The sequence below is a fragment of the Lachnellula hyalina genome, assembly GCF_007821495.1.
Source record: "Lachnellula hyalina strain CBS 185.66 chromosome Unknown contig00037, whole genome shotgun sequence".
In the NCBI taxonomy this organism is placed as follows: domain Eukaryota; kingdom Fungi; phylum Ascomycota; class Leotiomycetes; order Helotiales; family Lachnaceae; genus Lachnellula; species Lachnellula hyalina.
This window is the reverse complement of record NW_022157151.1, coordinates 60,537-87,223: the sequence shown is the minus strand read 5'-3', so window position 1 is coordinate 87,223 and position 26,687 is coordinate 60,537. Positions and strand designations below refer to the sequence as shown.

At 46.9% G+C, this 26,687-nt stretch overlaps 10 protein-coding genes across 10 annotated transcripts; 4 read left to right on the top strand and 6 right to left on the bottom strand.

Moving 5' to 3' along the window:
- Positions 1-187: 187 nt before the first annotated feature.
- Positions 188-2,096, top strand: ALG12 (Dol-P-Man:Man(7)GlcNAc(2)-PP-Dol alpha-1,6-mannosyltransferase; the record flags this gene model as incomplete). Its single annotated transcript, XM_031147590.1, has 3 exons — positions 188-200; positions 266-697; positions 739-2,096. The coding sequence occupies 3 exons, from the start codon at positions 188-190 to the stop codon at positions 2,094-2,096; spliced, it is 1,803 nt and encodes a 600-aa protein (XP_031006836.1).
- Positions 2,097-3,100: 1,004 nt separating this feature from the next.
- On the bottom strand, positions 3,101-4,290 carry LHYA1_G002614 (putative carboxypeptidase; the record flags this gene model as incomplete). The annotated part of the gene is made up of 2 exons (XM_031147589.1): positions 3,101-3,285; positions 3,333-4,290. The coding sequence occupies 2 exons, from the start codon at positions 4,288-4,290 to the stop codon at positions 3,101-3,103; spliced, it is 1,143 nt and encodes a 380-aa protein (XP_031006837.1).
- A 3,074-nt stretch (positions 4,291-7,364) lies between these two features.
- Positions 7,365-8,188, top strand: LHYA1_G002613 (Uncharacterized protein; the record flags this gene model as incomplete). Its single annotated transcript, XM_031147588.1, has 2 exons — positions 7,365-7,628; positions 7,799-8,188. The coding sequence occupies 2 exons, from the start codon at positions 7,365-7,367 to the stop codon at positions 8,186-8,188; spliced, it is 654 nt and encodes a 217-aa protein (XP_031006830.1).
- Positions 8,189-8,747: 559 nt separating this feature from the next.
- Positions 8,748-9,992, bottom strand: LHYA1_G002612 (uncharacterized protein; the record flags this gene model as incomplete). Its single annotated transcript, XM_031147587.1, has 4 exons — positions 8,748-9,107; positions 9,159-9,410; positions 9,460-9,608; positions 9,671-9,992. 4 exons carry the CDS (start codon positions 9,990-9,992, stop codon positions 8,748-8,750), a joined length of 1,083 nt encoding a protein of 360 aa, XP_031006831.1.
- An 859-nt stretch (positions 9,993-10,851) lies between these two features.
- Positions 10,852-11,368, bottom strand: LHYA1_G002611 (uncharacterized protein; the record flags this gene model as incomplete). The annotated part of the gene is made up of 3 exons (XM_031147586.1): positions 10,852-11,170; positions 11,223-11,253; positions 11,314-11,368. 3 exons carry the CDS (start codon positions 11,366-11,368, stop codon positions 10,852-10,854), a joined length of 405 nt encoding a protein of 134 aa, XP_031006832.1.
- A 1,501-nt stretch (positions 11,369-12,869) lies between these two features.
- Positions 12,870-14,270, bottom strand: MPT3 (Mitochondrial phosphate carrier protein, mitochondrial; the record flags this gene model as incomplete). Its single annotated transcript, XM_031147585.1, has 5 exons — positions 12,870-12,935; positions 12,984-13,015; positions 13,081-13,204; positions 13,255-13,887; positions 13,959-14,270. 5 exons carry the CDS (start codon positions 14,268-14,270, stop codon positions 12,870-12,872), a joined length of 1,167 nt encoding a protein of 388 aa, XP_031006833.1.
- A 771-nt stretch (positions 14,271-15,041) lies between these two features.
- cysB (Cystathionine beta-synthase) lies at positions 15,042-15,642 on the top strand (the record flags this gene model as incomplete). Its single annotated transcript, XM_031147584.1, has 2 exons — positions 15,042-15,164; positions 15,220-15,642. 2 exons carry the CDS (start codon positions 15,042-15,044, stop codon positions 15,640-15,642), a joined length of 546 nt encoding a protein of 181 aa, XP_031006869.1.
- A 1,833-nt stretch (positions 15,643-17,475) lies between these two features.
- On the bottom strand, positions 17,476-21,263 carry fft2 (ATP-dependent helicase; the record flags this gene model as incomplete). Its single annotated transcript, XM_031147583.1, has 3 exons — positions 17,476-18,888; positions 18,938-19,071; positions 19,121-21,263. 3 exons carry the CDS (start codon positions 21,261-21,263, stop codon positions 17,476-17,478), a joined length of 3,690 nt encoding a protein of 1,229 aa, XP_031006868.1.
- A 447-nt stretch (positions 21,264-21,710) lies between these two features.
- VMA21 (Vacuolar ATPase assembly integral membrane protein) lies at positions 21,711-22,179 on the top strand (the record flags this gene model as incomplete). The annotated part of the gene is made up of 3 exons (XM_031147582.1): positions 21,711-21,820; positions 21,889-21,980; positions 22,046-22,179. 3 exons carry the CDS (start codon positions 21,711-21,713, stop codon positions 22,177-22,179), a joined length of 336 nt encoding a protein of 111 aa, XP_031006873.1.
- A 452-nt stretch (positions 22,180-22,631) lies between these two features.
- On the bottom strand, positions 22,632-24,257 carry LHYA1_G002606 (Uncharacterized protein; the record flags this gene model as incomplete). Its single annotated transcript, XM_031147581.1, has 5 exons — positions 22,632-23,296; positions 23,598-23,648; positions 23,721-23,837; positions 23,894-23,974; positions 24,053-24,257. The coding sequence occupies 5 exons, from the start codon at positions 24,255-24,257 to the stop codon at positions 22,632-22,634; spliced, it is 1,119 nt and encodes a 372-aa protein (XP_031006872.1).
- Positions 24,258-26,687: the final 2,430 nt, after the last annotated feature.

Here is a 26,687-nt window from a genome sequence, read left to right as displayed (position 1 = left end):
CTCTACTTTTGTATATTGGGCGGACCTATGGTTTCTTTTCAATTCCTGTGAATTTCGTGTAGGGGTTATGATTATGTGAGTATACGGGATATTGTATTTGTAAAGAAAGAACATATGTCATAGCGAAAAGCTGAAGCTTGCGTCGAGGCTACCACTCTGGAGCAACGTGTCTCCAGCCTCATTCACAATGAAGCCTATTGGTACATACTTCTCCCTTTATTTTCCTTCACACGACTTCTCAAGCTTATACTGATACACTTGTCAGATGCCGTTCTCATTTTAGTCCTCCCAACCCTCATCCTGCTCCACCTCGTTATAGCCCCTTATACCAAAGTCGAAGAATCGTTCAATCTCCAGGCGACACATGATATCTCCACCTACGGCTTCCAAGTTACTTCTGACACCTATGACCATATTTATTTTCCTGGCGCTGTGCCAAGGACGTTCTTCGGTGCTCTGGTCCTGTCTGCGCTCTCTAGCCCTGTTTTCAGTGTCATTGGAAGGCAACATGCGCAGCTTATTGCGAGAGCTGTACTCGGACTTTTCAATACGTACTCTTTGTTGAGGTTTAAGCATGGGCTGGATGGAGAGTTCGGGAGGGGTGTCGGCAGGTGGTTTATATTGTTGATGGCAGGACAGTTTCATGTCTTGTTCTATGCGAGTAGGACGCTGCCGAATATGTACGCGTTTGGACTTAGTGAGTTATCCTGATTATGAAGTGAGATATGTTATACTAAGCCGGCTTAGCTACATTGGCATTCAATGCTCTTTTGCCTCTTATTGGATCTAAAAAGATCCAAAGGGAGTCGAGTGGGGTGAAAAAGGCTATGTTTCTGTTCGTCTTTGCCGGAGTAGTTTTCCGGTCTGAGATTGCTCTGCTACTTGCAACCCAGCTATTGGTCTTGCTCGTTCAAAGAAAGATCTCGCTGAAGAGTATCATACCAGCAGGAATTATAAGTGCTTTCGTTGCTTTAGTCATCTCGGTACCTATTGACTCCTATTTCTGGCAAAAGCCTCTTTGGCCCGAGCTATGGGGCTTCTACTACAACGCTATCCAGGGGAAGTCAGCGGATTGGGGAACATCACCATTCAGCTACTACTTTGCCTCTCTTCTACCAAAACTACTTCTAAACCCGCTCATATTGCTCCTCCTCCCTCTCGCGCATTCCATCCCGGCAACGCAACATCCAACAATGAACCTAGCCGTCCCATCATTGCTATACATCGCCATCTACAGCCTACAACCGCACAAAGAAGCCCGCTTCATTATCTACGTCGTCCCAGCCCTCACAGCCGCAGCCGCACTCCCAGCATCCTACATCTGGACGCGACGCTCAAAAAGCTGGCTCTATATCCTAGGCTCTGCCTTGCTAGCAGCATCGATAGCAGGAAGCTTCGTAGCATCAACATGCATGCTCCTAATATCCTCACTCAACTATCCCGGCGGCGATGCGCTTACCTCCGTACACTCAATCCTGCACCATACCGCTAATAACCCCCAAAACATCACCATCCACATGGACGTCCTCTCCTGCATGACAGGCATCACCCGCTTCCAGCAACTGCCCTCTCCATATACCCTTAACGGAAAGCACACATTTATCTACTACGACAAAACGGAAAACGGGACCACGCTTCTGGATCCTGCATTCTGGGCGCAGATGGATTATGCGTTGATGGAGGAGCCGGGGAAGGCGATTGGGAAGTGGGAGGTGCTGGATACGGTGTATGCGTATACTGGGATTGAGATTTTGCGGCCTGGGGATGGGAGTTCGTTTTCCGAGAATATGGAGAGGGTTTATGCTGCTAATAATATTACGGTTGAGCATGATGGGAAGGTGGAGGCGCCGGGGAGTGAGGAGGTTCAGGCTGCTGTTGACGGTGAGGAGGTGAAGAATACGGTTAGAGTTGGGGAAGAGGAACGGAGGAGTATGGAGGATTTGAAAGCGAGGTTATTACTTGAGGAGATGAGTAAGTTTGGGACATTTAATTTGTTAAGGGATGGTGTTAGGACTGTCACTGGAGGGTGGTGGGTTGGGCCAAGAATGGAACCTAGGATTAGGGTTTTGAAGAGGGTGGAGGACGATATACCTTAAGTATCTAAAAACAACGCTAGTATCAGGTTTTCCTGTTCAAAAACAATATGATGAGTGAGATTGGTCAAACAAAGAGGCTAGGACTCGCCCACTAGGCAAGGACGTACAGTCTTACACCTCTTGAACATAAGACCTCAACCAAAGTGGACCCTTCTACTAAAGAGCTCTTGACTGTGCGTACTGTCACTCAACTTCCAGACTTGATAGCGCTACACATACCAAGTCAACTTTCCATTCTCTCCGAGCCTCAAGATAACGAAAACCAAATGCGTAGTCTGCATACACGATAGGAAGTTGTTACCGACAAGCCATCCTTAGGAACTGGTACATTTCAATCATTTAGAACTTTTCGGGGCAATACAGTACTCTGGACTTTCCCACGCCAAAAAATACCAAAAAGGTACGTCTGGACCTTCCAGCAACCATAAGCCACCAGGTGGACTAGACTGCCCTCACTGGCAAAAATCCTAGCTAGGATAGGACAGCCTTTAAGGTTTTTGAGGGGAAGCAATCTTCCAGCGAGGCTTCCGGAATTCCGAAAACAACGTGAAAAGCAGTGCCGAGCAGAAGAACCTGTCTCTTTTATTTTGCAGCGGTTATAACATCAAAGCTATAAATCGAAATAAGAGATTTGGGTATATAGCCAAAGTTGGCGCAAATCCTCGAGGTGGCAATGGTAAGTAAATTGGTAATCTGTGGCGGTGTTTACAGAGGTGTGATAAAAGTACTGCTACAAGGTGTGATAGCAAATATATCCCGCCTCTCCTCCCTCTCTGGAGAAAAAGAAAAAGAAAAACAAAGCCAATAGGTTGGTCCTTCTGTTTAATAGAGCCCCCTTTCGAGAGAACTTGAGGTTCTGGATCTTTGCTAATATCCTGCATGTTTGTTTTGTATGTCAGTTTGGATGTGCACATGCACCTTACGGAAATTGTTAGCTCGTAATCACTGACGATATAGTTTGTAGATATATACGTATAATGAGCTATGCGGTCAAACGTTTATCACTATTTTAATGCATGCTCGATCAAAGCTTTGTATCCCTTGACAGCATTCTCTAGGTCTTTGACCTCGAGATGCTCGTGATCACTGTGAGCCATCATGATCGTCCCTGGGCCATAGAGATATTTCTTATGGTCTCCCTCCAGGTTAGGGATATCCGTGCCATAATTTACCACAATGGTATCAAAGCCTTGAGGTGTTAGTAGAGTTCAATTGGCGTGGAGAGAATAATCTTACCTGGTACATCACTGTCGATGTAAACTGGCCCATACCCTGAACTAAAAAACACATCCAACTCTTCATCCGCCTTTAGAAGAGTATCTAGTATAATCTTCTCGATAACAGCTGGCGTTCCGTCTGCAAGTCTAATCGCTATTTTAGCACCGGCATTCTCAGCAATGACATTGGCTGCGACGCCTCCTTCCATCGTTCCGATATTCAAGGTCGTGTTACCATACTTTTCACTGTATGGTAACTCGACGTTCAGCAAAAGATTCAGAGCGGGAACCAGCATGGCATTTGCGCTCTTCCCCAGCTCAGGGTATCCAGAATGGCCAGCTTTGCCCTTTGCCACGATCTCCAAACCCATAGTACCCTTATGCCCACTAGCTAGCTTCAATTCCGTCGGCTCACCAAATATGGCAGTCTCCCAACTCAAACCCAAATCATTTGCCTTTTTCATGCCATCTCCCCCGACTTCTTCTCCCACTACAAATAGTAGAGCCACATCCCCTTCCTCAAGCGTCCCCGCGGCCAAAAGCTCCTCTACTGCAATTATTTGCGAAGCAACGCTACCCTTCGCGTCAACGGTTCCTCGTCCCCAGATCTCATCTCCTCTTCTTTCGTATGGCCAAAACGGCGGCACGGTATCGATATGCGATGAGACTAACACTCTTGTCTTCCGCTGCTTGCCAATGTATGCAAATACATTCTCCCTAGGGTTCGTTGAGCCTTTCCAAGGACCGACGTCTTGGGATTCAACAGTGAAGTTTTGGTCTTTTAGGTAGGAAATGAGGTATTTTGCAACGTTGTGCTCGTTTCCTGTGATCGATTCGTGTTCTACAAGGCCTTTGTGGAGCTTTAAGAGTGGGGATGTCGATGTCGAGGAGATTGAGGGCTCATGAATAGGGTGTTGACCTTGAAATGCTTGGGCTTGATGAGCTAGTAGAAGCAATGATAGAGTTGGGAATCGCATTTCGAATGCTGGTTTACTCAATTGGCCCGCTGGGAACTTTGGGAGGTAGATGTATGAAATGTCAAGCAGTGGGATGGAGCTCACGATGTAGGGAAGCTACTAATGCGGAATAGCCTCCGTATGCCGAATCAGGAAAGTGGGGGGTATAAAAGTTATTATAAACGACACAACTCGTATTTCTTCGTGCAAACAATTTTACCTTGCTTCAGCATCAATATGTTTGCTAACTTTTAACCTTTGCTAAGTAGCAATTTCCATCAAATCCGTATAGTGCACGGTAATGGAGTCTCTCAAAAACAAATCATCGCATTCTTAATTTCTGTCCTCTTACCTTATGACTGTATTGGAGTCATACTTCCTTTGCCAAATCACACACAAGATGAACACTCCGAGGGGAGGCTTGTCTTTATATACAGTCCCAAATGGTATCTCTTGGACTCGAATAAGACGATGTGGGATTGGAGGTCTCCCAGCTGAGCTTTGGATTGACGTCCTGTCCCACATAAACCGGATTTCTGCTCTCAAACTGCTCTTAGAAGCTTTAAAGTATACACAGAATCAAGTGGCACGGCGAGTGTCATCGCTGTACTGCAAATATTTGTCTACTTTGTCCATGCTCAGTCTATGCCTTCTATCTAAGCTGTGCCAATAATGGCATCTTGCTACGCATTCTTCAAGATGCGTGGGTCGATGGACTACAGAAAGGGGCACCTAGAAGATTCAGGATCTCAAGAAGAGTGAACAAGTGTAATGAAAACCAGTCCAGCCAAGTCCAGCTTGACTGGGGCTCTATCCAATGCCACTTGATACTCTATGATCGACCTCTCGCTCGCGGGCTTTCTCTCACAGTTTTGAGGGGAGATTAAAAGTGAACTTCCTAGCTCCACTAGGTAGGTGACCTCCCGAGATGTTGAGCGTAATTTCAGCGGTTAGCCTTGGCGGGTCAGGAGGTGGCGCATACCACGGAGTCCAATGAGTAGCAAACTCCCCATCGTCGCCCTTCTTCCACTGGATTGTCATTTCCGTCAGCTGTGAGTTATGAGTTTCCTCGACAGCCCACTTGATGATCACAAAGTCAGTAATTGTCCATCATAAATACCAGAATGATGAAAATTACCTTGGCAGCCATTTGACCAGCAATATTGAGAATGGCATCTCTTATAGTCTTTCCTTCCCAGAGTTTAAACTGATGATCCGCCCCCACAAGCCTAATCCACCAAGACCTCGCCATCATCTTTTGCCGAATCTCCTTCAGATGTGTCTCTGGAGCCAAGGCATCGGAGTCGCCGATGATAAAGAGCACATCCGTATCAGCGCTCAAAGCCAGCAAGTCTGAATGACGGATATCTAGGTCTCGTACGAGAGGAAAGGTAACCAGAATCACTCGCTTAATCGTCGAAAAGACAGTTGCTCGAGCTGCATTCCTAGCACCAAGACTCCTCCCAGAATATGCCTTCACACTTGCAAAGCTATTTGCGAGCGAGCGAAATGTCTGGACTCGGAGAATCTCATCTCTATAATCCTGGAAGAGCAAGATGGGTGCAGTACGTGCGAAGCCAAGGCAGAAAGAACGCACGTGTGGGTCGTCGAGGGTGGTACTTTTGCCATGTGTGAATATGCAAAAGGGGTCCGGCCGAGTGTGATGATCTTCTGACGAGGCGTCTTCTTCTGATGAAGAGTCTTCGCCATGGTGGATGGCTGCCTGGTATGCTTGGTTTGCCACATCCCATTTCGCGCGGTCTTCGTGGTACGTCTTGAGAAGTGTGTCGTAATGAGTTTTGCTTCCTCTATATTGCTTCTCAAGAGTATGTCGGGCTAAGGCTTGCTCTGCGTTCAAATTCTCTGGAGATGTCTTTGGTAAAGCTTTGGGGGCAATTGGCTTGACAGGGGGAGAGCCGGGGTTAGGAGGACGGCGATCTGAGTGCGTTGAAGAGTAATATATCCTACAAGGGGCCTTGTAACCGGGTGATACTTGGATTTCAAAATCTTCTCGATCGACTGGATTCACCGGTTGCGAGCGCATGAGAGCGACCACCCCAGCATTTTCCATTTTGTACATAGGATGTCGGGCAAGACGTGCAACACTTTCGGGTGTAGGTATAGATCAATTTGATGAGAACCCCAGCGGTAAGGATAAAAGAGTGTAATATAGGTATGTTTTGTGATTGAAGAGATCGTGAGCGTGGAAGTGGAAGTGGATTTTGAAACAGAGTAATAGTAATATTGAATAGACTTGAGCGAGGAAGGAACCACACGAGCGACGACTCAGAGAATTGGGCAATGCTAGCTCAGTTTGCGATTCACACAAACCCAGCTACAATTCAATTTTGACGTTTGTTTTTGTGTTTGCTCTTCTCCGCTGAATCATACAAGAAAGGTCAAAGGCTCAACTATCCTACAGCCGCTTGCAGTATAACAAAGGCTTTCGAGGATAGATCAGATATGAGAAGTGAGACTACTCAACTATGGATAGATTAATATGTTTCCAGAGGATCTAAAGCCTCATCTAAGTCTATTATCTTTGGAATGTGACGAATGCAGGCGTTTGCCAATCTCCTGATGAACGCCTTTGACGAATGAATGCAATGCGCAAGAAGTAAACACAGAATGACTCTCCCTTCTGGGGATATGGTGATGAAAACGCAAGCATATCATGAGAAACAGTAGTGCAAATATTAAAAGTAGAGAAAGAGAATTGTAAACGACAATTGTATGAGGAAAATACAACTTTCATTGAAGCGGAAGATGTTTGTAGTGCAGATCTTACAAAAGAAGCTTACTGCCATACGGTAGAAACGGCAAGACTAGGGTCACGATGCCTTCACATGACTGAATAACTGTGTTGACCATTCAAAGACAAAGCAGAGCTAGCTCAGACATTTCTAGGTAACCATTCTCCAAGATCTTTGCCTCTACACAATAATATAAGATACGGCATTCTCCTCCATCTAACAAGCCTCCTTACCACGACGAAACTAAATAAGCAAGTAAGTCAGTCAAGTTAATATCCCAACTAAAGAACCATTTACTTACGCTCCTTTCCCAAAGTCCCCATCCACGCAACCCAATCCACCATGTCTTCATCAACCACCCCCACCTCAGCCCCACCAAAAACCCCAAAGCCAAAAATATACCTCGCCGGCCCCGACGTCTTCTACCCCAACGCCGTTGCCCGCGGCCTTGAACTCAAGGCCCTCTGCACGCTGCATGGGGCCATCGGCCTGTTTCCCCTCGACAACGAGATCTCGTCCGTTGAGCTGGGGAGCCATGCCATGGCGGACGCGATCCGGACTGCGAATATGAAGCTTATTGCGTCTGCTGATGGGATACTGGCGAATGTAAGGAAGCAATCACGTTCCCCCTATCTACTGCTACTTATTTCTACCTTTATATATCTATCTATCCAAGGTCTTGAAGCCAGATAGACATAATTGCTTCTATTCTAATTGCTATTTTCTTCATCTATTCCATCGATCCATCTACCCATCCATTTATTTCACTCAAATAGATCACGCCCGAGCTGGAACATACAAAACAAAACACTAATTCCCCAAGCCAGATGACGCCCTTCCGCGGCCCATCCATGGACGTCGGCACCGCCTACGAAATGGGTGCCGGCGCAGCATTAGGCAAGCATATATTAGGCTATCTAAGGGGTGAAAAGCTCGGTTACACCAAGAAAGTACAAGCCGTGCATAAGGTAGAGAGACATACCGATGGGCATTTGCGAGACGAGCAAGGGTGGTCTGTAGAGGAGTTCTTGGAGGTGGATGGGCAGGATGGACTGGTGGATAATTTGATGATTGCGTGCGGGGTGGAGAAGCTGTGTATGTCAGAGGAAGAGGGGATTAAGGCTTTGGTTGATATTTGGAGGAGGAAGCAGGAGAGGGGGCAGTGATATGTATGTGGGATTTATTGAAGCTAATTAGTTATGATAATTACAAAGTATTGCAAAGAAAATGGATGAATGCTCTGGAGCTCGGGAGGAAAGGCTCTCAAGTATTATGTGTAATTTATTCTTCATTTCTGTAATACTAGCTCATATCACGGCATATCACACCATTTACCCCTATGTTACATCCACTACATCCATAGCAGATTACCTAGGATCCTGTCTTCTAATCCTCATCCTCTGATCCCTACCACATACCAGAATCTCAAACCCCAACTTTGCTCGCTATAAACAGCCCACAGATTGTCCCAATCCCCTTTCGAAAAACAAATGTATGCATGCGTCGAGTAGATGGAAAAACACAAAATATATGCAGTGAAACAAATTACTGGATTTCCATGTCCGAACGCCTAGCCAAGCGCAAAACAGAGCTGAAAAAACAAATAGGCAATGAAATAGCCTCAAAGGTCCTCCGTTACGATCTGCTCTTGAAAAAATAGGATTGCCGTGACTCTAGTGCTGGATCGTAGAGGAAATGTGATACAACGTATACTGGTGAGATGTTCTATTGTAAGATCGTATCGCACTTTGGACACGGGATGCTTTCCTCCCATTCCCTCGACTTCTGACCAGATCTTAAATCCTTAATGAGAATCGTTGGAGGATTATCTCCCTGATCCTTGATCTTGGCTGAAAATTTACCATCGAATGGTTTGCTCTTGCTTAGTTTCCCTCCCTTGCCGTTTGGTTTTGCGATGCCGTTGATCTCGGGTTCGGTGCCCACGAGCTTCGTGTATGTCTTCCTGAGGATGTCATTTATGAGACATGTTTTGTGTAGCCAGATTTTGCAGGAGGGGTTGTCGCAAATGAACATGGAAACTTCGGGGTTAAAGTGGCCTTTACAAACGCAATGTTCTCGGAGTTTCTGTAGGATTATTAGTATACTTTGAAGAGATTAGGAGAATGAGGCATTTACAGAAAGTTCTTGTGTTTCGCGACAGAATGTTTGGCGCCAGTACAACTTCGATTGTATATTGTCGTCCTCTTCCCCCCATTCAACCACCTCTGCCTTGCCTGCGAAAGAAAGCACATCCAGAACCTCCATATAATTCGACGCAATCAACTCGTGCTTGCCATGATATGTCCGCTTCCCCCCTAACGCCGATACTTGATCTGGAGCTCTCACTCTTGGAGGAGGCAATTCGTCTGCCCAGTACATCCACGCAACCTACTCTGTCAATAAGCTGCCCTTATAAAGTGATTGAGAAGCGCCATACCAGTGCATATACATGCTGTGCGTTTTGCGCCCTAACTTGCAATATCCTAGCCACCCAAAATACCTTCAGATTCTCCTCGTCAATCTCCTTTGGCGTCTCGTCACTCCGTACATAGACGAAGTGATTATTTTTATAAGTATCTCCTTGAACTATGGCTCCCCGTTAGCATTTGCTCCAGCCAAGCCAAACCTAGCCAGAAGCAAGCACTCACTTATGAAATTATTATACTTCTTCATCTCGCCCCATTCAGTACTCGGCGTAACCGTATAGTGCTGATCCAGCTCTCCTTCCTTCGCCCTGCCCTTAGCAACAAAAGGCGAGATCTGGAACTCGGCATTGTCAACCAGCTCCTGCTCTTTCTTCGAGAGCTTCTTCTTCGTGCTCACGTTCGGGTAATGTACCACAAAAGGGACCTTGGCGCCGATTTGTTCGGCAGGCGTCGCACTCCGCGATGCTGGATTCGAGGAGGTCTTTGCGCGCTTGTGATTGTCTTCGGGTGGTTGCAGAGAGTTGAGGCCATGTTTGGGTGCCATGGCGCCTTTCCGGGGACAACCAAGTGTGAGGGTTCGTAGCAAAATTGAAGAGAACGCGCGCGTTAGCTCGGAGAAGCTGGGGTATAGGGAAAGCTATCAACTTGAGGAGAAGACACCTGAGCCTCTTTTCTGTGGAGGAATTGTGAATGAGCAGAGGCGGAGTGCCCGTGGAGGCGGTCGCAAAGTTGGGAGTGAAGGAGGCGGGGGGGGGGGGTTCACGCAACAAAACACAAGCAGCGCTCGTCGAAATCAGATTGTCGTGATGGGGGAAAGCGCCAAAGAGGGAGTGAATATTGTTGCACCTGTCGAATGGAATCAAAGGGCGAGAATTGAGGTGTGCTTTCGCCAGAGAACGATTATTTGTGACGCGCCGTGATCGATCAACCCCTTCTCTTCCTCTTTCCGTACGTCGGTACGCGCGCGAGAGGCACCGCGCGCTAGTTGTACACCATGCTTGCCAAAAAGTCTGGGAATGGCTTTATAGAAAGTTTAAAGTTTTTACACCTTTCAAGAAGCCATCGAGTTCAGAAATTACTCAAGAGTCGACGCGATCTGTCGGATCGAATTGCCATAATGTGATTGTTTATCTTGCTTCCCGTTCACACCACCCGTAGGCTTCTGGTCCAGGAACGTGAATGTAGAAGGTTTCTTACTTGGACAAATGATCATTTTTAAATACCGGGTATATTGTTGGTTATTATCCCCACTCTCTATAGCTCAGGAGATCGCAGAATGTGAAGTTAAAGACTTCGCATAAAAGCGTGGTATCAAATCCATCCAAGCTCTCCTTAGTCCATTATCCACTCTCCTCCCCAAACATTGCTTTCCATTACCACTCCTCTCTAACCAATGTATCCACCTAAGTCGTGGTTTCCTCCTTCTTCGCAACCTTCTTCTTGAACAGCTTGTTCTTCAGCTTATCCGCCAATCCCTCCGGGTGCTTCTGTGTAATTGGCGCAGCAGTGTGCACGTTTCCCTCGCCTCCTCTGCCGACGTGGAAGTTCTCGTTCTCCGAGCTCGGTCGCAGCGCTATCTCTGGCACAACGATGTCGTCTTTTCGTGCCGTGGCTTTGAGACCTGGGGAGCCGATGTTGGCTGCTCCTCCTCGGCCGCTGCTGAAGGCTCCATCGCCGTGATCACCGACTGCGCCTTCGCGAACGATTTCTCCGTCGCCGTAGCTGGGCTATTGTTAGATCTGTATCTGGAAGGGCGATAGTAGGGGAAGCATACGGAGTGCTATCTTGACCAATGTTTCCGGCGCCTACGAAATCATATGTCAGAGACGATGGATAAAAAGTAGGTGGAGAAGGAGCATACATACCTCCACGGCCATGGCTCACCTCGGTGCTATTTCTGGCACTTCCGCTTGCGCTCATGATTGCAGCTTTGAGATGAATGGGATGAGGAGATTTGATTGTTTGAGGATCTTTTGTATGCAAGAGAAATGTTAGAATGAAAAGACTAGAAAATGTTTACAAGACGGAATGATAGGTATGCACAGTGGAGGGGTCATGGGAGCTGAAAGAGGCTTCCTTGGCAGCCTCGCTATTGCCCCTTTTGGTCCCGCAATCGATCGGTACGGAGTATGCAACTGATGACGGGACACGTCTATTTTTCCCATACAAGATTGGGGGGGTGTGATTGGCAGTATGGGCGTACCTTGTGTTTTTCCGGGAAGGCTGGCAATATGGGGGTGACAATTGGATGTGTGTCAAAGAGCAAGAAGTGGATGGATGAATAATACTTGTACCTGACATGTCCCTCGGAGAAGAAACCAATCTGAATAAGATCTCAATTAATAGTAAATTATGACGCAATAATATATGAGGTGATGTATATACTGTAAACCTCAGGTATACACTTAAATCCATCCTTTTTAAACAGCGGGATATCTGCAATGCCATGCCATGCCATGCACACCATCCATTATTATGTCATGTCATTGCAAGAGATAAGAGAAGTCGTTATCTTGTCAACCCCTCGCCTATCATTGCCTCTTACCCGCGACTAACTGCTGTAGATCAAGTCGTGCCCAGGTACAAAGGAAAGTTTTATAGTACTTTTGCAGGGGCCCCAAGTTTTGTTGCAAGTCGCAGTCAGTTTTTGTAGCGTAATGCTTTGCAAAAGGTTGAGGAACAAGTATTTATATGGTAATAGCAATAGTAATGCTAACATATATTCAACCAAGTGCTTAGCCAATGACAGTAGCAGTGGGGTCTGAAAGTGTCCGTTGCAGAAATACTGTACCTTACAGGCGGCGTGCTACTAGGTATTTCAAGGCTTCTAGAAGGCTACTAGTGTTTCGTCAAGTACTCTTTGAGGACTTGCAGTAGAAATAGGGGTGATTGTCGAGGTGAAGCACGTGATACATGTAGTAAGGAGGTCTTGGCTCCTATAGTGATTTAAGGCCATCTGCACAAAAAAGACCACCCATTATAAGCCCTTGAGCTTGCTGGACACAGAAGGCGCCACTTATTCTTATTGACTTTTAATGTCCGCTACATGGCACATGATGGATTGGTGCCGGCTTTCCTGTCCACCGTGAAGCTTCTTCGTTTTTTGGAGGTGGCCGTAAGACACTATAGGAATTAGTTGGTGCAAATTAACCTGAGAGAAAGTCTTTATTTCCAATTTCAGTTGTTTTATAAGGTACCTAGCTAGTCAATATACTCATTGTCATGTTATAGATTCAGGAGATTGAGGCGCTAGGGGCTCGCTTATGTACATAGTCCGTGCCTTTAAGGTTATGTTATTCCCATCCCATCTTACTGTTCCTATACTCTGAGCTTTCCTCTTTGTAGTTGTCTTGGCCAATAAAACCCTTATATTGATGCTCTGACAAATTGTGACACTCATCACTTACATCCAGTCCCACGTTTACTTCTTCTCTGGAGGCGCCGCTCCACCAGTAGTTGGGAATCCCATGACAATCTTGAAGTAATCCTGAAGTTTGTCAGTATAAAACCTCATAACCAGGACATTTATGCTCACGTATGTCATCCATTGAAGTCCAGTCAATGTACCTATTATAATTGTGAGCATTCCCAAAAAGAAGACAAGGACAGCGTAGAAGGGCAGGATTCGGTACCTATCATTATTATGCGCACCGGGAGACCGTTCCAGAGTCCAGCAAAGCCTATGTCCTTGTAGATACGTCCTATAGCAGCACCGAAAGCTTCCCCGGATTGACGGTTTGCGTTCAGTTTGGAGACCTATCATTCATGAGATCTAGTTGAATCACGCTTCACAAGATGGAACTTACCATAACATCAGCAGGATGACTGACGATAGCACAGAGAATACCGGCAAGATAACCACCAGTGAAAGAGACAGCCGTTTGAGTACCCTTGCCATAATCAGACTTCTGGCCAGGCATACGCGCATAGATCATCTCGACAATAGTCTCGAAAGAAGCGAATTTCATCATCGTGTAAGGTATTTGACGCCCCCAAAGAGGGTACAATCCCTTGTAGAGGCCCGCGAAACCTTCCTTGCTAGTTACTTGGCTAAGACCGTCGAAAGTACCTTTAGCGAATGGTGGAATCGTGGTCTGCATTCGAACCTTTACGGACTCAAAGGGGCAGAGAGCAATATCGGCAATGAATTCAGCAGAAGCACTTGCGGTAAGGTAAAGAGCAGTTTTGTACTTGGCGGCTTTCTCGGGCCCAGCAAGATCGGCGTAGAACTTCTTGAAGTACTCGTATCCTCCATACTTGAAAGCTCCTTGAGCGCTATATCCGAAGAAAGTTGGGCCCCAGCCAGTGAAGATACCACGGAGTCCTTCAGCACGACCAATCTTACCCCAGGCTTGGAAGTTACCAGTGTACATCTTGGAGTCGACTTGACGACGACATTTGACCAGATCTAGAGGTGTGACGGCACTATGCGTAAGACCCTGGTCGACGTTAGATCACTCTCCTTTATGGCATTGAGTTTGAGTTGGCGCCGAAATGGTTTATCACTTACACAAGCAAGCAGACCCCCAAAAGAGCAAGCTGCATAATACTGGGCCGAGTAAAGTTCAATTGTTCCAGTCTTGGCTCGAGCCGCAGCGCTTGCTTTCTCGAGTTCTTTTGTAGCTTCCGCGCTTAAAGCATTGACATTGTTGTTCGCATCATCGGCAGCCGACCATATAGTGTAGAACTCGGTGCGGGCTTGGAGAGGGGTCCGTTTTGGAGTCACAGGGTTTGATTGGGGAATAGCTGGGCGACGACCGAAGGGAACGGCAGGTTGGAATGCATCGTGGAGGGTATCTTGGGAGGGGAAGAGACGAGTCATTTTAGAAGATCTGATAGTGACAATTGTTAGTTCACTGGGCTGGAAGAAGAGTTAAGAATAGATTGAAAATGGATTTGAAGTCCAAGAGCAGCTTGCGGAGGTCAGTTCCACTTTCAATCTCAAGATCGATGTATAAAGGGAATCCTGTGGCCTTATCTCCGGGCCGCACCAGTGTTCGTTCGTACTGGAGCAAAGGACAATCCAGGTCACAAGGTTTATATAAACAATCGTTGGGAAGCGTACAGTACGGTGAGAATGGGCGCAGATTCAATAAACACAATCAACGCAGAGAACTTCACTTGACAATATTAAATAAATACGTACTAAGTACCTACGCCCGTAGGTACTTATGGAGGAATGGAATTCTAAGATGATACGCGGCATGGGACCAAGGACCTCTCCTCTTACTCCGTAAAGCCGGGCTTAAAGCCAGCCCAGCCCAGCCCCGCTACGTCAGAAGCGAGAGGCCGCTAGCGAACTTCTTCCTCATTTGGCTTAACCTCTTATTAGGAATTAGATAACTACCTAGGTATCTACTGTACCTATCCAGCCAGGTAAAGGTAAATGTACCTTATAATTTGACGCTCAAGTCTATAAATAAACTCTAAATTAATAATACGTGGAATTGTCACAATAAAGCCAGGTTTATCTTTAGACGTGGCTCCACCAATCAAATCGTATCATAGTCATAAGGCGTCAGAAATCTCAACCTCAAAATACCCCTCCTCCGAGGTTTGTGAACGATAACAAAAAACTGGAAACCTCTCAATAATGGCCACAACAATGTCGAATACCATCCCCGTCGGTACCAATGACCCAGCCAGCAAAATGGCAGAGATAGCTTCTCCTCCGAATCCCTCTCTTCTCTCACAACTCGCTGCGCGGTATAGAGGAGTATGACCCATTGCCTCCCTCACCTTTCAAGCTTCGCAACTAACAACCTTGACAGGCAACGGTAGAAGACCTCGATCCGCCCTCAGCCCTCTCCTGCCACCCCTCAGACCCCATCTCCCACGCCCTCCTCACGGCCTTCGAACGAGACTACACCCACCTGACCGTCATATCACCCACCAACCGCGCCCTCCTAGGCTACCTCTCTATCCCCAACCTACGCTCCATACTGGCTTCCGGCACGGTGCAAGAGACAGACGAAGTAAGCAAGGCGATGATCAAGTTCAGGAGAAAAGGGAAAGTGTATAAGGTTATTACGATGGAGACGCCGCTGGAGGAGCTGGAGATGTTTTTTAATGGGGGTGTGGAGGGTGGCGAGAGGCAAGAGTTTGCGGTTGTGACGGATGATAGGAGGAGGTTTGTGTTAGGTGTTGCCACGAGGACGGACCTTGAGGAGTTTGCGAGACGGAGACCGGCTTGAGGGGAAGATATCGGGAAAATGTATAGCATGACATTGGAGTTTGAGGTATAAATATGATGCATTTCCGGAGGACCCACGGTAGCATGAACGTTGGATTCAAGGTCAACGAATTACAGATACTTTCAAATTGCTAGTAGATGGCCTCGGGCATACTTTGAGACAAGTGCTCTCGAGCAAATAGGAGACCAGGACGGTGCAGGCAAATATGCTCTGAATAAACAAGTGCAAGTGCTGTACATGCATGGTAGACTTCGGGGTTCTTATTTGGGTAAGTAGGTAGAGCAAAACCTGCATTGTTGAGAGGAAGAACGAGGAATAATGGTATCGAGTTTCTCCTTAACCTGATTAGTTTCTAAATAGACCTCCTGAGAAGGCTTCAATTACCAAGTGGCTTTTGTCCTTCACTATTCGGCGGAAAGTACGGACGCCACTTTGCTTCAAATTGGACACGGAGAGGGAAGTAGTGGAGATACCTAGCGTTAATTTGTTGCGTAAGAAGTGCTTGTATCATCCTTCTGGAGAGGTGAGGTCCACCGGACTGTATACAAATAGCGGCACTAGGGAAAGAATAGCAAGTGCTGTGCTAATGAGTTACTGCATCAAGGCTTCTCTATATATGTACCTGCACTTCTTTTACAGACGTATATGTATAACAAATAATTCATGTAAGGAAATCAATGGTGCCTCGGGGATGATGTTGTTGAGAGGTCATGCTTTCGTGGGTGTGATCTGGTACATCCCCTCCCTTACAAGTGATTCCACGTTTTTCTCAAGTTCCATTTCATGCTGTCAAGATAGTAATGCCGAGCAAATGAACGAATGTGACAAATAACAGCAAGCTAATCTTTGACCCCAAGTCCATGTCTCCTCGTTTTGTTCCTTGGCTATTGCAGCGCCAGATCTCAACTATATTGAGTATTTGGATCGTGTAAGTCGTTTGAGAGTGTTGTAAACAAGACAAAGGCAGCTCCACCATGTTGTCGAATTTAAAGTGAATCCTTTGATCTTGAAGTTATTCTCGGTCTGGAAAGTTTTGAATGTTTTATAAGATGTGTGTTTCTTGTATGGAATTTTCAAAATCCAGTCTAGTCTAGTCCATATTGCGAATGTCTGATGTGATGATCACCTTACGAGTAGAAGCTCTCATATCTAAAGGTAGCCACCAAAGCTAGTTCATACATGAATAAGTAAACAAACATATCTACATACCGAACCTCCCTCAGCAAAACCAATAGAAGTAAGCAACTATCTATCCTTATGATACTGCATCAACTCAAAGACAGACCCCAAGCAATGGCCCAAGCGGTAAGAGGTTAAATCAACGGTTCAATCAATCAGTCAATCGCCACGACAGCTTAAAAAACATCTATTTATGCCAAGACAGATAGAAGAACTCCTCTGCCATCTGCGGCTCAACTGTCTCCCGCAGTTCAAAGAGAATAGCTATCCTCTAGCTGTGTATGAACAAGAATTCCTGCACTAAGAAAGGACATACTGCACACCCCACTGAAGAGCCTCTGCCTAAGGGAAGTGAAAACAGAGCTATACGTACGTACAAGTATAAAGGGAAATGTACCGACCGGATAGTTCTAATGTATTTATTTATCTAATCTATGCACAATAAGGCCTTTTATCTGTCTAAGACATGACGTCTAGCCATACCATATCAACCAATCAATGCCTTGCTGGCATAATATCATACCATGCAGCCTCAAACGCACCAGGTGAAATAACCTGACCTATCGTAATCAACCCACTCGTCTTTTCTCGTAGCCATACCATCCATCCATTATTTCATCAACACCACCACCGTCAATACCCGATCGTTTTTTCTCACACAAGCATATCCTCACCCTCATCACCCTTAACCAACGAATCAAGCAACGAGCTTTTCTTCCGCTTCGGCAGATCAGTCTCCTTGCCCTTCCCATTCGCCACAACCCCGGCCTTCTTCTCGCCCTCACCCTGCACCTCTTTCTCCTCATCTTCTTCGGCAGCAGTAGTCCCCTCCAGCAGCATCTTCGCAACAGCCTTCTCCCCAGCATCAGTCATAGCATCCCCATCGTCCCCGCCGGCAACCCTTCCATCAAGCATGAGCTTACTCTTCCCCAAAGCATAGATCTGCTCCTCAATCGTGCCTTTTGTAACGAGTCTCACGACCTCCACATCGCGCGTCTGTCCAACTCTATGGGCGCGATTCTCGGCTTGACGATCATCTTGTGGGTTGAAGCTGCCGTCGAAAATGATGACTTTGTTGGCGTACATTAGGTTAATACCCGTTCCACCGGCTTTGGTCGTAAGTAAGAAGGCGGTAATTCCTTCGTCGTCACGGAATTGATCGATAAGAGATTGGCGTTCATCGATCTTCGTGGAGCCATCAATGCGGGTGTAGGAGATGAGAGAAGTGTTAAGCACCGATTGCAGGATATCGAGAACGAGCGCAAATTGCGAGAAGATCAAGACGCGGTCCCCATTCTCTTTATAAGCTTTCACGAGCTTGACGAGCGCCTCGACTTTTCCCGAGTTCATCCAAGCTAGGTCGGCAACGTCGAAGGAGCGAATGCATGGGTAACTGAGGCACCACCCGTGGAGCCAGTAATCGGAACCAAGTTGCATTTCCTGTATAAGATGCTCCCGTTTGTGGTTCTTATCTGTTGGAAAATTGGTAGGGTCTTTCTTGCGAAGAATATTACACATCTTCTCAATCTTCTCATCGGTAAAGTGACGACGGAAGAGCATTGGGTGGATGGCTGCCTTTCGGAGTTGCATCAAAGGGTTGTTTTCATCACCCTTGGGTATCTTTTTACCTTCGAGGCGTACTTGGGCCCTCTCACGGGCTTTTCCCACGAGGCCATCATATACCTCTTTCTGAGCAGGATGAAGGGTACAGTACTCCATGCGATTGGTTTTGGTGGGGAGGTGCTTTAGGACTTGCTCCTTCTTCCGGCGAAGAACGAATGGCGTTAGCATAGTCTTAGCCCTGCCAATTCGCTGGGCGGACAGTAGTGCTGCATGGTCGGCGTCTCGTGTGGTAGCCTTGGCCTTGAATATATACTGCAAGTCCTCCTGACGCTCTTCAAAGACGCTTGGCATGATGAACGCAAGGAGTGCGGCCAATTCCTGCAGGTTGTTTTGTAGTGGTGTTCCGGTGAGTAGGAGTTTAAACTCTGCGGGAATTCGGACCAGGCCTTGATATCGCTGAGAATTGGGATTCTTTAGATAGTGACCTTCGTCGTAAACACAGACCTGGATTAATTAGCCCCCATAGTCCAAAACAACCACAAGATAAGCTTACATCAGGTTTTAATCTTCTCAAGAACTTGTTGTCCTCTTTCTTGGCAGCCATATCATAGGTAGTGACCACAATGTTGATCGTGTCTCGGTTGTTAAGAATCGCGTCAGCCATTTCACCGCGTTCCTTCTGAAGACCTATACAATCATTAGTGTCATATGCATTTAGGAAACTCGTGATCCATACCGTGATAAGGCTCGACATTCAATTGCGGGGCAAAGTTCTGACACTCTCGCAGCCAGTTCTCCAAAGTCGATCCAGGACAAACAACCAAGTGAGGCCCATTATGGCCAATCTCAACAAGATGGCTTATGAAAGCAATAACCTGGCAAGTTTTTCCGAGACCCATTTCGTCTGCCAGGATACAACTCAGGCGTTTCCTGTACATCAAATCTAACCAGTTCAGTCCAACAACCTGGTAGTCTTTGAGTATACAACTCTCAGCCATTAAATCCGGCTTCTTCAAGAAGTTCACATTGCCTCTCTTTCTCTTCGTCGCTACGATTCGGATATCGTCATCGTTATTATTCTTAGGAGAAGCGTTACCACTGCTTGGAGACCCAATCCCCGAATCCCGCAGAGACTCAGCATCATCGTCAAGAGAAGTCATCTCCAGCTCCCCACCCTTCGAAGCACCAAAGACATCAAATCCCCACTTCATCATCTCCTCCGCAGGTGCTTTTCCAAGCTCCTCACACTTAGCGCAAAGATCATCTATAGCTTCATACCCCTGGAACATATCCAGAGCAGTATCGACAATCCTATCTCCAATGGGAGCTTTCTTACTCTTCTTGCCGCTCTTGAGAGTCTTTGTATTTTCCACAGTTCTAGCGGAATCCAAGCTCTTGAAAGGACGAGCGCTGATCATCACTTCAGCCAGTTCCTTGGTCGTGGCGGTAAGCTCTACAAGTTCTTCAACCTTGCAGATATTCAAGTACTTCAAGACTCGGCCTTCGAGCATAGGATCGTCCTCTGGAGCCGAAGCAACTCCAGAGTCATCGGAATCAAAATCATCATGCGCGGAGGCTATAGGTGACGCGGGTTTTAGCGGCGAGGAGGCAATTGGGATTCCCGGAGAAGATGGGTTTCGTCGGCCTTGCATAAGCTTTCTCTTTGGCTTTACTGGCTGAGTCGAAACCTGTGACTGCGATTGCTTTCTAGGAAGAGCCTGCGTCGACGAATACTTGTCTCTGATCGAAACAGTTGGTGCATTGAGGCCTCGCTTCATCTGGGGCTCATCTTTCGCTGGCAGAACAGCGAGCTCGCCATCAGAAATAGAAACGATATCTCCCGGCGCATCATCATCGCCACCAAGAAGTAATATTGCCTCATCTAGGTTCCCATTACAGACTATCAAGGCATTTTTGGCACCCAATATAGTAATATGGGGAAGAACTCTCCTAATTCTACTGACATTTTCTCGAAGACCAGGGTCAGAAAAAGAATCTGGAGCGATGTCTTCAATTGGCTTTGCTCGATCAGGCCTCGTCTGTTTCATACCAGCATGCATCGAGGGCTTATATGCTGCATTTCTGACAGCTTCCTGGAATTTCGTATTGCCATTAATTCCAGAAAACGAGGTCTGAGCGGTCCTTGGTCCAAAATTCGAAGGCTGTATATTAGCTTTATTTATTCCATTATCGGAATCGGAATCCTCGCCATCGTCCGTGAGATCTACCACGCTCTTGATAGGGGATGCCTTCGGGCCAATACCATGAGGAGGTCTGTATGCGGTACCCGCAGGTGCTATACTCGTAGCCAAGTTCCTCTGATAGGCATGAAGCCCATTCGATTCGGGCTGCATGTGCTGTCTTTGATGAGAGGTTTGGAAGGCGGCGGTGGGGTTCCCTGTAGGCATTGCAACACGGGGATTTTGATGCATTCCCATAAACGGGACTGCCGCTCCATTTCGCATGGAAGGGGACTGGGCGTAGGGCGAGGAGGCAGGAACCTGAACAGTCCTGTGGGGCGTCAAGGGTGGGCTCGAAGCTGGGTTTGAAGGTCGATCTAGAAGCTGGGTAGGTTGAGTCTCGTAGTTATTTAATTGAGGCAAGAGTATTTGTGTGGGCTGAGTCTCGTAGCCATTCGTATTCGGAGGAGGTAGTATCTGCGTTGGTTGAGTCTGATGCCCATTCCTATTCCCACCAGCCTTCGGTGTATCGGGTATGAAGTTTTCAAACAGAGCATCTCCATCATCTTCGTCAGAGTTGTAGCCATTCGCAGCAGGGGAGTTGTTTGAGTTGTAGCCAGAAGCGGTCTTCTGCCTCTTCACAGCAGGTGAATCTGGAAGGAGCATAGGGCTCTCTGCGCCGCCAAGATTAAAAGCCATGTTTGTTTGCTTGTTGAGAAGGTGATTGTCGAGATAGTCGTGCTCGTGCAAGTACAAGGTGTCGCAGAGCTTGTGGGCAATTTTCCTGGCTTGAGAAAAGGCGTGCGGTGAAAAGTGAATTTGTGTTGTAGTCGAGAAGGCAATCTACCCTCACTTTCCTGACAAAAAGTCCCGCCCCAGACAGAAGTCGCGGAGAACCCAAAGCGAAGTCCAATGTTGAGCAAAGAGATCTGAATTTCCAAAGCGAGCGTGGTGGTGTTGTATGCCAGGTCCTGTGCTGAAGACTTAAAGGGTTGCGGAGAGTTGAAAGAGAGCAATGTCATAAAATCCGATTCACCAAAAAACGCGCTGCCCAAAACTGCGGGGAGTCAGGCGCGAAGTCACCCTTTAAATTGCCAAACCCATCATCTTGCCAACCTCTACAAATTCCTCACACCTGCACAAACCATGGCCTCGAGACGGATAGTGTCATCCGAGAAGAGCATCTTAGAGAAGGGTGACATTGATTTCAAGCCAAAGGATGGCGAGAAGAGCGATATTGGTCCGGCTGTCCCAGCGTACGTTTTCTTTTACATGTCTTGATGGAAAGTCACATGAGGATGTCTTCTAATATATGTATGTATAGGCATGTGATATATAAGCTCTTGGGCTTCACGGCGGCGATGGTAGTTGGCCCTATTGGCAGCTATTTTATCACTTTAAACCTCGTTTTTGGAGGTTCGTTCTACGCTCGCTCTGTGTTTGCAAGGCTCGGGCATGTCAAAAGCTAATTCCATGCAAAGGCAACTCGACCTATGCCGGTGCTCTTGCTGCGATTATGGCAAATGTGGTCTTGATAGGCTATGTGATTGTGGCTTTCAGGGAGGACCAGAGTGAGGCTATTGAGGCTGCGGAGAAGGAGAGAAAGGGGAAGTGACGGCTACGGTTCTTCTATTATGTCACGATATGGCGAGGAATGCAAGGCGTCATGGCATACTCGGGAATAGGGAATTTGGGCTGTACATCAAACGAAGAAAAGGCGTACTTGTATGCTCTGTCATTCATGGTAACAAAAGGGCATCCGCCCTTATCTCCATTCTGAAGGTTTGCGTGCAATATACAAGCAATTACAATGTCTCTACCATAAATGTCACGCTTTGCTGTCCACCAGAAGTCTGGTCTGGTTGAATAGCGCTCGCTGGGGTTCTCTTGATCCTGCAATAATGAGAAGACCATACGCCGTCAATGTAGACATCCAAATCCTGTAGCCTGTCCCACCATTAGTCCCAGTGAGGGAAACCCATGAAAGTCATTACAAGCACATCCAAGAACGCCATGCACGACTGCTCACCCCATCATTAACACTCTATCCGACTGTTGTTGACTTTCTTATTTCCCAAATTTCCTTCCAAACCACGATTTGCGCTTCTCGTTTGCAGCTGCGGGTATCTCAGCTGGTTGTGGTGTAGCATTTCCATTTGATTCACCAAGTTTTATTGGTGCTCTTGGTGCGATACCTTCTTTACTAGGTGGAGGCGGCCCTTGGTGCTGATATCCATTCCCTTGTCGAGCAGCACCAGTTGGACCTTGCCGCTGGTCTAAACCGGACCCAGGAGATGCATATTGCGGTGTGTTTCCAAATCCATTAAATCCATAAGTCTCAACATCTTTGTGTGGAAGAGGCGCAACTCGATCCATCGAGCTATTCTCGCTGCTCGGATCGGTCATGTATCCTGCCGGGTCTGCTGAGCTACCACCACTTCCTGAAGCTGTGGTCACTGTCTCGTACGATGGCTGATTTCCAGGCGCGGGATAAACTCCTCCCTGGCCATTATTAAAATGGGGCTCGGAAGCTGTTCTAGGGTATCGAGCCCTGTTAGGATGGTATCCATTGCTTGGTCCTGTCGCATTGTCCCCACCATTGTAATGACTTTCTGATCTAGCCACCCCATTGTGCCTATCGTTATAGGTACTTTCGGGCCTGTAAGACTGTGAACGTCCATAGTAACTGTTCTGAGGATATTGAGGTCTTTCGTTCTGGGTTACTTGGGTACCTGTGAGGTGCTTTCGTTAGCGCCATGCCGTTGAAAAGACTCTGATAAGTGAAATCCCACGATCCCTTCACTTGCAAGCGGCAGATCGCCACTCGGCGAAACTAATAGACATTAGCTTCACCACTAGCTTAAGCCCAGGTTCAGCTGTCCTTGATTTTGCAAATTCCTAATTTTGCCAGCATCTCATCGACTTTCTTTCATTGGCACGGAATGTGACAACCTCAAATTCGATAGTCGCAGCCCCATGCCTGCGACATTTGGAACCATACGAACTGAATCAGAGAGAAATAGTTCGACCTACCTCCATAGTAACTGCTCCGACGATTGTACACTGAGGCTGTATCCGCAGAATCTGCAAAGCATGCTGTTAGCATTGTGTGCCATCGAAACTATAACCTTCAACGGCAGCTCATGGAAGTCTCACCCGTCTGAATGTCTGATTTTCGCGAGTAGTTGCCATCTATGGCTGCCTCAAAGGCGCGGATAGTATCAAGAGGTCTCTCCCACCGACTGCGTGTAGGATTCGATCGATCAGGATCGGCTTATTAGGAATAGTATCAGCATTACATTCGAATTTCAAGTAGAAGATGGACGAACCGATGGGATTGCCTTGTGCATCTCGGTGTTGAATGGATCGAATAGGTAGCAATGAAGTTTGTACACTATTTGCAACCGCAGCTAAGAAACACGTTTCATCAGTTGTCGTTCAAAAAAAGTGCGCGCGGAGCGGGTGCTCCAAGGGAGGGTGTAACTCACATGGCTCGGCTTCTGCGAGTGCCATAGATGGATCAGCTTTTGAATGGATTCTCTTAGAATCTTTCTCTTGGTGTGTTTCGTGCAAATCGATCTTATTGTTACTCCCGCTGCTCTTATGTGAATGGAAACTGAAGCTTGACTTTGCTCGCTCTCGTCCAGGTTTCTGCTGTCCTGGCGAAGTCGGTAGAGGGTGATTGGAAGCCATCTTATGTCAAATTAGGATTAGGATCGATCAGGGATTTCAATAGCTTGATCCTTTCTGTCGAAATGACGATGCTTATCGTTGTGAAACGCCGTGTGGAGGACGCTGGGTTGGCGATAAGTTGATAGCAGTCGTAAAGTGGAGCTGTTGTGGGACGTTTGAAATTCCGATGGCTGGAGATCTGGAGATTGTAATTTATATCCAGGTTTTGGTTGCATCCAGCTGGCGCACGTTTAATTCTCTCCTGTATCAAGTTTTCCTATGCGCAAGCAGACGTGACCCTTCCAACTCGTCGTTCGAGGTTGTGTGGTGGTGACTGGTCCGGAATATTATTTGTTCAGGTGCAGTTAATAACGAGCGAAGTACAGTACTTTGTATCGCAGGGATGAGTCGAAGCTTTATCGGAAGTATCAAAACGATCGTGGGTGACTAGAGATGTGAACCGCCGTCTTCGTCGCAACAGAATAACAGGTAGACGGAATGGAAGAAGGATCGAGGAGGATGTTGCTTATTTGGAGAGGAAAGAGAAAGGTTTGGGGTTTGGGGTTTGGAGAGCTTTTACATGATGGCGTGGTTCCCTCTCTATGACGGCGACGGCTACGGAAACTTACCTTCAGCGAGAAATAGGAACCAGGCCACGCCAGGGAGGAATAGCCAGCCACACCACCACGACGCACACTGATTCTTTTTCACCCATTCTTATTCGTACAGCCTGGCTTTCACTTCGTATTTGGGAGCTCTCAACTGTTGCTGTGCTGTTTGTTACTGGATCGGCACAGCACTGCCATCCACTGCCACTGCCACTGCAGAAAATGCATGGCAGGCGGCCTTCCCAGACCAGATGCCAGAATGCAGATACAGCTTTCTTTGTGAATCTGATCAGTGATACTAATCCGGAGGATGCGGCGACTCTCACACCGTCTCCACACTTCCCTTGGACGCGGCTGCTTCAGACTCTGATGAAAACAAGCAAGACACGCAGCACCGCGCAAGCTTCATCCTACTTAGTCCTAAACCGGCCGTCCTCTGGTCGCTCTTTGGCTTTATTGACGAAACCTTGTTGCCTTTGAAGTTTGCACCCTCTTATCATAGCCAGGCTAGGTCAAGCTATATGGTAATTGTGTAATGCAGAAAGGAAAAGGCCCGGTAAAAACCCTCCTAGCTGATTGTTTGTTTTCAACTGATCTTCAGCATATCCTTTCCAAGATGCCCTGACAATTATACCCGGGTGACTCGACTCGTAACGACCTTCTCACCGATATATGCTGTGATTCTGCATCAAGTGCAGTGCAGCAGTGCGACCAACTGAATATCAATCCGCCTCCGCTCTCCGTACAGTACCTCACATCGCATCCCTGCTCCTCAAATAAAGTTTCGTTACGGAAAGCTCGGATTTGGTTTTGCACATCCACATTTCACCTCTCCTTGCCCCTAATTGGCCGGGCAATATCTAAATGGGGATTCGTAGCAAGGGTAGCACCACCTATTCTTTCCTCCAAGACTCTACGGAGGACCGAGGTATATATACTTCGTAGTATTTGCCGCGTATTGGTACTCGTACGAGGTCGGTTCATATGGAACATCCCGTGGGGTTGGGTGACATACCCTAACGTAAGAGTCTCGGCATCCGAACGAGTGCGGGTTTGCTTACTGTATGCTTCGATAACCGGGTGATCAGCCTTGTCGGTGTGGGTATGGGACAGGGTAGGCTAATCCCGATGAATTAATCGTCGATTTCTCTTTTTATATAAATAGAACAATGGCAAAGGCCCAACTCTTTCATTATGAATTGAACTTCTCTAGAGATACATTATTCAATGCCTTTATAATAAATATTTTCATTTTTATAAAGTTTCCTTCATATCATTTCCTTTCAGCAAGTAATCATATCCTGCTTCCCTCTACTATTATTGGTATATATGTCACGTGCCACACGTGATCTTACTTCAATGACTAAGCAGCGATGAGGCCGCTGCAACCTTAGTTACTGTAGAACCTCTGCACCTAGAAATGCAATCATGAAACCACAAACAGATTACTAGGCCAGACCAGTGCACTATGTGTAACCAACAACTATAGTATTAATAAAAATCTAACTTTATAATATCGCCCTCCTACTCCATCGTACAGCATCAACCACATCTGTATCACTCGGCAGCTAGGATAGAGATAGGGATAACGGCATTGCATGATTATCCAGCAAAGGGCTTCATCGATCGATAGGCTGTTCCTAAACATCAATAATAAGCGCACTGGCGTTTCATTTCGTTGCGTTTTTTGAAACGCGGAGGAATCGATCGCATCACAGAAGGGGCTGTACATGGATGTACTGTACAGTACTGTATGTATTATCTAACAACAGGTAGCCGTTTTGGGTTAAGTGGTTGGAAATGTCTACTTATGAATTGACTACCTAGGTAGGTAACTGACTGA